The sequence below is a fragment of the Miscanthus floridulus genome, chromosome 6, assembly GCF_019320115.1.
Source record: "Miscanthus floridulus cultivar M001 chromosome 6, ASM1932011v1, whole genome shotgun sequence".
Classification (NCBI taxonomy): domain Eukaryota; kingdom Viridiplantae; phylum Streptophyta; class Magnoliopsida; order Poales; family Poaceae; genus Miscanthus; species Miscanthus floridulus.
The window spans coordinates 129,792,557-129,799,362 of record NC_089585.1 but is presented as its reverse complement, the minus strand read 5'-3'; the positions used below and the strand labels follow the sequence as shown (position 1 = coordinate 129,799,362).

At 51.4% G+C, this 6,806-nt stretch overlaps 1 protein-coding gene across 1 annotated transcript; it reads left to right on the top strand.

Annotated features, from left to right (window-relative positions):
• Window positions 1-2,304: 2,304 nt before the first annotated feature.
• On the top strand, window positions 2,305-2,919 carry LOC136459604 (uncharacterized). Its single transcript, XM_066459442.1, has one exon. It carries the CDS (start codon window positions 2,501-2,503, stop codon window positions 2,903-2,905), a length of 405 nt encoding a protein of 134 aa, XP_066315539.1. The 5' UTR covers window positions 2,305-2,500; the 3' UTR covers window positions 2,906-2,919.
• Window positions 2,920-6,806: the final 3,887 nt, after the last annotated feature.

Below are 6,806 nucleotides of genomic sequence, written 5' to 3'. Positions count from 1 at the left end.
GGTGGGCGGTGGAAGTGGAACGCAACGCAAGGGGCGGGCAAACAGAAGGACGGCGCGCGCGTGACAACTGACAGCCCCGCAGCGAACCAACTCTTGTGGAGGCAGTGGCCACGGCCCACGGGGCCAAGGACGGACCCCGCAGCAGGAAGACGAACGCGGTGGGTGCGTGCTCTCTGCCGGCCACGGTAAACTTGCCGGCTGGGGGCTCGCCCGACACCGGCTGCTACTCGCCGCGGCCACGAGGGGACGCATAGCCGGAGCCGGACCGGCCCCCCTCCCCTCCTCCCTCGCCCGCCCCCACGCTGGAGAATCTCGATCTCCCCGGGCGAGCCACAGGACGTTGGTCTTGGTCGGCCCGAACGCGCGCACGTATAAAGACCCGATGGGTATTTGATCCATTAGGCAATGGGGATGGGACCATATCTTTACTCGCAGACATCTAAATAGAAAAGAATCTATACCCGACGAGTATAGCGGGTACGGGAATGTTCTCTGTTTACCCGTCCCCATTACCCGTTGGGGAACCCGACTATTTGAGCCGTCATGCGAGTATTAGGCCCAAAGAAACTCAACATAGGTATTTTGGTCCAAATCTGAACAGTCATATATATAGTTTGTGTGTTTTAGGAACCCTCGTTCAATTTTTCCTCACCATCTCCGCCAGCAGCACAAGCACGCCTGTCTCACGAGCGCTCGTGCCCCTCGCTTCCTCGGTTCGGTCTCTCTGCCACCTTTGCTCGTCCTCCTCGCAACCTCGCTCCTTCTCCTCGGCATCTCCGAGACTCCGACACTTATACCCGAGTGAAGAAGAAACGTCTCCAATTGCAAAGCTGCGACCCTAAGTGTCCTTGTTTATCGGGTACTGTAGCTGGGAAGTCCCGTTGCCATCCTTACGCACGTACGATCCCGATCCCGTGGCCGAATCCGCGAGACCTGCCGTCCGAGACGCCCCGCCCCGGCCCACCGGCCGTGTCACCAGGACGTGTGTCTCAGCGTTGGTGGCCCGCGTCCTTTGCACCAGCAGCATCACATATCAGACCTTGCCCCCCGGTGGGTGTTGCTGTTCCTAACAAAACCTCGTGACAGGGAAGGAGGAGGGGGGGGCCGGTCAGCCAGCAGAGCAGAGGGCCAAGCGCCCGGCACAAGGCAGGGAAGGAAGGCATGCAGCGCGGGCCTGTGATTGCACGGTATGTGGGCGCCCACCGAGCCTGACAGGGCCAGGCGTCACTGCCGAGGATCTCACGCATCTCGAGGCGTATCTCACGCATCCGGAGGGTCGACGCCCTGCAACCTGAAAAGGCTACAGCTCCGTCACCAATCACCCATTCATGCCATTTCCAGTTTTTCACCAACCGGAGGAAGCGAGGAGTGAGGGCGGTGCTCCAGCTGTATTTGACATGCGGGAACTTTTATCTATCTTTACATTTCTACCGTAAAACTATACTAATTTTCATAAAATCCTTGTATGGTCCTTATCAAATCCCCGTGTTCCAAACATGTTACTATATATAGATTTTCCTCTCTTTTTTTCTCCTCCCTTCGTCCCTAAAAAAGAGTTATTCTTGTTTCCCAAAAAGTAAACAACTTTCAAATTTGATCAAATTTATTTAATAAAATATTAATATTTATGGTACATAATTAATATTATTAGATATACAGTTAAATATATTTTTATAATAAACTTATTTAGAGATATAAATGTTGTACGTATTTTCTACAAATCTTGTCAAAGTGGAAATTTTTTTACAATCACGTTTCCACTCTGTTTTAGAGCCCGTTTAGCCGGGCTCCGAGCGGCTCCGGCTCCTCTGACTCCTCTGTTCATCTTCTGTAGCGACATTGTTCACTGGAGCCGTTTTTCTCTCTCCTCCTTTCCTCTCTCACTGACAACGTCTGGGCCAGAAAAGCTCGTTTTTTTTTTCTCCTCCGGCTTCAGCTCGTGCACGCTACAGTTGCGCTACGGTGGGTGAGCCCGACCCGGCGGGAGCCCGGTGAAACGCGCCGAGAGAGCGAGTATATCGTACGGATAGGTAATTGATTGTGCTCCTAAAACTGCGCGTCCCATGTTGTACGGCAGGACACTTGGAACGACCGGTTGTCATGGCCTCATAGACACACGACCGGTAGCAGGGGTGGCCGTGCAGGGAGAGGGAAAGCTTTTCACCGTAGGGCAGGGCCAAACGCCCAAAGCCTAGCCCTTTTACGCCAAAAACTCAAGTCGCTGCCACTGCACTGCACCTCGATCGCCTGCCTAAATGTTACCGCAAGGAGCGAACTGAGACGTCTTTTCCGTTTCTCTTGCGGTCTCGCAGAGGAGAGGAAGGAATCCACAGCGCCAAGCTCCATTCATTCTTCTCTCTTTCTCTCTCACCTCGGACTCCAAATCTCCAACAACACGCTTTCCTCTCAGTAGAGTGAGTAGCGAGCTCCTCTTAGCCTCTCTTAAACCCTAGCGAGCTGTCACCTGGAGCTGCACGCGGCTTCTAGCCTGTGGTGGGCAATGTCGACGTTCTTGCCCCCGACGCCAGCTCCGCCAGCGCTCCTGATACCGGTGGCATACGCTACCGGAGGCGGCGCGCCCTTGGGAGCGGCAGGGAGAGGGTCGTCGTACGGCCCGGTGATCGCCATGCTGGCCGTCGTGGCCGTGCTGGCGGCCTCCGCGGTGGCCGTGGGGCGGCTCTGCTTCGGGCGCCGTGCGCAGGGCCACGCCGGCGGCGGCGCCGACGACCTGGAGGCCTGGGTGGAGCGCACCTGCGGGCCCTGCGTCGGCACCACCGCGCTCGTCCAGGAAAGCAGGGAGGAGGGAGGCGGTGCCGCCGCCGGTGGTGCTGGGGCCGCGGCGGCGACGGAGCCGGCGCTGGCGCCGGAGGGAACAGAGCGAGGGGAGAGTGCCAGCAGCGCGTAGCGTGGCGTAGTGATACGAGCTGAGCCTTGTAAATTGTCTCCTCATCAGAACATGAAACACGCGTGTCCTGCAAGTTGGTGTCGGGTTTTTTTTGGAAAACTATTTGTCCCTCTTCGGTTGAAATTTTGTTTATGCTGATTTGTAATTGGAGAAAACACTTTTATATTCGCTGAAAAGTACTTAGCAGTGCTAGCAAACGTGGCCTAATCTCTCTGTACGCCTCTGTTTGCCTGTTTGGAAGCGACGATGAATGACGGCTTGTTTAGGTTGCAAAATGTTTAGCGAAACGGTACTGTAGCACTTTCGTTGTTATTTGATAATTAGTGTCTAATTATTCATCTCGTGAATTTCGTCTAAACTGTGTAATTAGTTTTATTTTTTATTTATATTTAATGCTTTATGCATGCGTCAAAGATTTGATGTGATGGAAAATCTTGAAAAATTTGACATTTTAGAGTGGTGGGAATCTTGAAAATTTTGACATTTTAGAGTGGAACTGAACGGTACCTGATAGTGTTGGCGACGCTGTTGAACGTGGCATGCACAACGGAATGGATTTGATGTTTTGGTTTACACGCTCATATACTGCCCATTGTTGCTGCCTTGCTGGACGCGTTTTCCCTCTCCTCGTTCGTTTCCGCGCGTCTTGGCTCCAGCCATCATCAGTTCCAGTTCCTTCGCGCACTGTTTGAGCGCTCGAGACCTGGCCCCTGTGGCGCTGGCGCGCCACTGACGTCAGCCACTGCCCACTGGCTTCTGTTTGGCGTCGGGTAGAGTGGGTAGCGCTAGCCAGCTAACCATGGGTGACAGAGCGCTACATTATGCTGTGTTCGGCGTATTTTTTTTTCGCACAGCAGTATTTTTCTTTCACACATATTCTAGTCTAAACAGTAAATGATCCAGCATGAACAGTAAATCAGCGCAGTATTTTCCTTTCACACATATTCTAGCCTAAAAAGTAAATGATCCCGCATGAAACAGTATCAGCCGATCACTTCCAACGGAACAAGACAAGGGGCCTGTTTGTTTCCGCGTCTGCGGCGCGTTTAAGCGGCAAACGCGAAAACAGCCCGCCAAACGCTCCGCGTCCGACGCGCGTTAGCCGGCCGCCCACGACACGAAACGCGAAAAGTTGAACTGGACGGTGGAAAATCGCGAACGCGGCCCCAGAGCTGCGTTTGCTCAACGCGGCCGCGCGTTACCCACTCCCGAAAAAACAAACAGGCCCAAGGAGTCCTGGACATCTCTAGCTTCCATTGTTCCAGATGATTCGTTTTACGTTTAGGTGAACGCAGTGGCCACTCACCATTCACCGAGACGCGTTAATTTCATGCATGCGATAGTCTGAGAACGACTTGGGACTGGGACCGGAAAGGGTGGCTGGCGCAGCTGAAAGACGAAGAGTTGAAGTGGTTGGTGCCTTCGCCTTCCTCCAAAGGCTCGAACCGAAAAAAGGCTATATTTGATGCAGTTCAAATGGTTTGTGATTACAGCGGCGGTGGTGTCGGTGCGAAATTTGATCAAAGTAAATATTTCTAGTTTTATCGTGCGTTGTGATTAGATGTGGCCTATCACTCAATGACACAAGATTTATACTGGTTCAGTCAACGTGCCCTATGTCCAATTTTAGTCGGTCGGATGACTTTATTCTTGAGCCTAAGTGCTCAAAGTTTGCTATGGGGTTACAAACGAGTAGGAATGAGAAAAGGGTGTTAAAGGCCCGGTTGGACTCTGAACCGAATGGAAGAGAGTGACGGGTGCTCTAACATGCGCTAAGTATTGGAGCGTATGCTCTGTGTAGCTATTGAGTTCTAGAGCTGTTGAACTATTCGAGTCCTCAGGTCGTCGAGTCCTCGAGTCATCCAGCGCCCTTTTGTTGGAAGAGAGCGCATCCCCTTTTATAGATAAAGATGATGGCCTTACAAGTTAGAGAGAAAGAGAGAGTGTGTATATGTGTGCTAACTAGTCTTGTTGTCCACGCTGTCGGGTACGAGACGGTCATCGGCGTGCATAATATTGTTTTTATGTTCAGACGCATCTGGCAGGCTATATCGTGTTCGCCTAGTACGGCAAACGTCGACGCCTACGATACTCAGGGTGTTTGGCTAGTCACATTTTAAACTTATTTCGGTTGATTTAGTTGATTCAATAGTATTCTGTGAGAGAGAATAAGCTGAAACAAGCTGAGACTAGACAAGAAGAACAAGCCGACTATTTGTGCTTTGACGCGTCTGGAAGGTTGTATAGTGCCCGTCTGGCATGGCCTGGTGGCACCGTCCTGCAAATGCGCAGGGCATGGCCAGGTACGGTCCTCGGTATTACGGTTGACTTGAGCGCATTATCTTATTTGCTCCGCCTGCACCCTGGGCCTACACCGAGTGGACGTCCCCGACCAGTTGCTCCTAGGTGGCCCCGACCGTGTCGGTCGGGAAAGAGCAACGAGCAGAGGTCCGACGTATCTTCGGTCGGAGAAAGGAGGTCGGGCGAGGCGAAGCCCGTGACCCAGAGGTCGGGCGAGGCGAAGCCCGTGACCCAGAGGTCGGGCGAGGCGAAGCCCATGATCCAGAGGTCGAAAGATCCAATAGGGGACCAGATCGTGATCTTGGTCTATTATTGTGTATCTAGGCCGGCCTAGGTGTGTGCTGTCGTTGTGCCGCCTGCTGGGCTGAGTTTTGTAGGGAAGCATATCTATTGAAGACCCCGGGTTTATTAACCCGACATGCGAAGAATTGAATGGCAGTGAATACCGTGGTCCCTATTACCTTTTGGAGTGCAAGAATCGATCGATCCAGCGCAGCTCGATTCGGTGAGTAACGTGGTCCCTGTTACCTTTTGGAGTGCAAGAATCGATCGATCCAGCGTAGCCCAACTCCATATGTATAGTCACTGCTGTCCACGCTTCGTTGCGGGTGATGTGCTTAGTATAGGTGGCTCATATGTCTAATATATTTTCTCATCGCGTTGATACAAAATGTTGGTCTATTTGGTACATTAAACAGGTAAATATGGGAAGAAAAGGTAGCATGGTTTTTTATTACAATGTTGTAAACAAACATAGAGGTTGGTTGTCATTATATGGTGCCTATTATAGGCCAGCAAATCAATGACATGTTAGTGGAAAGAAGTATTTGATGGAGTTGGGCTCAAGTAACTAACATACTTAGATTCGAAGTACAACATTAGCTAGGATTACATTATAGGTGGAAAGAGCAAAAACTACAACACAAGTATGTCTCCTAACGCAAGGGTTTACAAAAGAGTGAATTAGGATGCACTCCCCTTAGGCGAAACTACAACACATTTCGTAAATCTAGAATCACACGAAAGATTACATGGCGGCGAATACTAAATTACACCGAGATTTAAAGTTACATAGTTAAGAGCGACCTAGTACAACCAAGGCTTACTCCAGAAGTCGGGATAGTCGAGGGCAATGGAGAAACAACAAGATAATGATTATCCAAAATATAGTGTATGACCAACAGATCCAGAAACAGGAGACTAAGAAGTCAAACATCGTGAACCCTAAGACCAAACTTACCAACGGTAGACTTGAACTTCTTCAAAAACCAGATCCCTTCTTCTCAGATTACACCATCACCTCTGTCAGACGCACCTAGTTCCACAATGACGACTAGAACTCGTAGCTCTGCTTCGGATTTGAGAGGGACGAGGATAAAGAAGAAGTGCAAGGACCAAGGGCATCCTATAGTGGCGAACGGAGATGGGGCGCAACGCACCGGAAGTGGAGACGATATGGATGGGATACACTATTGGTTCACGCTGTGGGGATACAACCGGCCATGGTGTGCTTCCTGCGCAAATGAGCAGAGGCGGGGAGGAATAAAGGAGAGGAGAGAGGGTTTGCTCAACGAGGGAGGCGTGCGGGCGGCCTTGTTCC

Coding starts and splice junctions, on each gene's coding strand:
- LOC136459604 (XM_066459442.1), top strand. CDS start 2,501: ATGTCGACGTTCTTGCCCCCGACGCCAGCTCCGCCAGCGCTCCTGATA.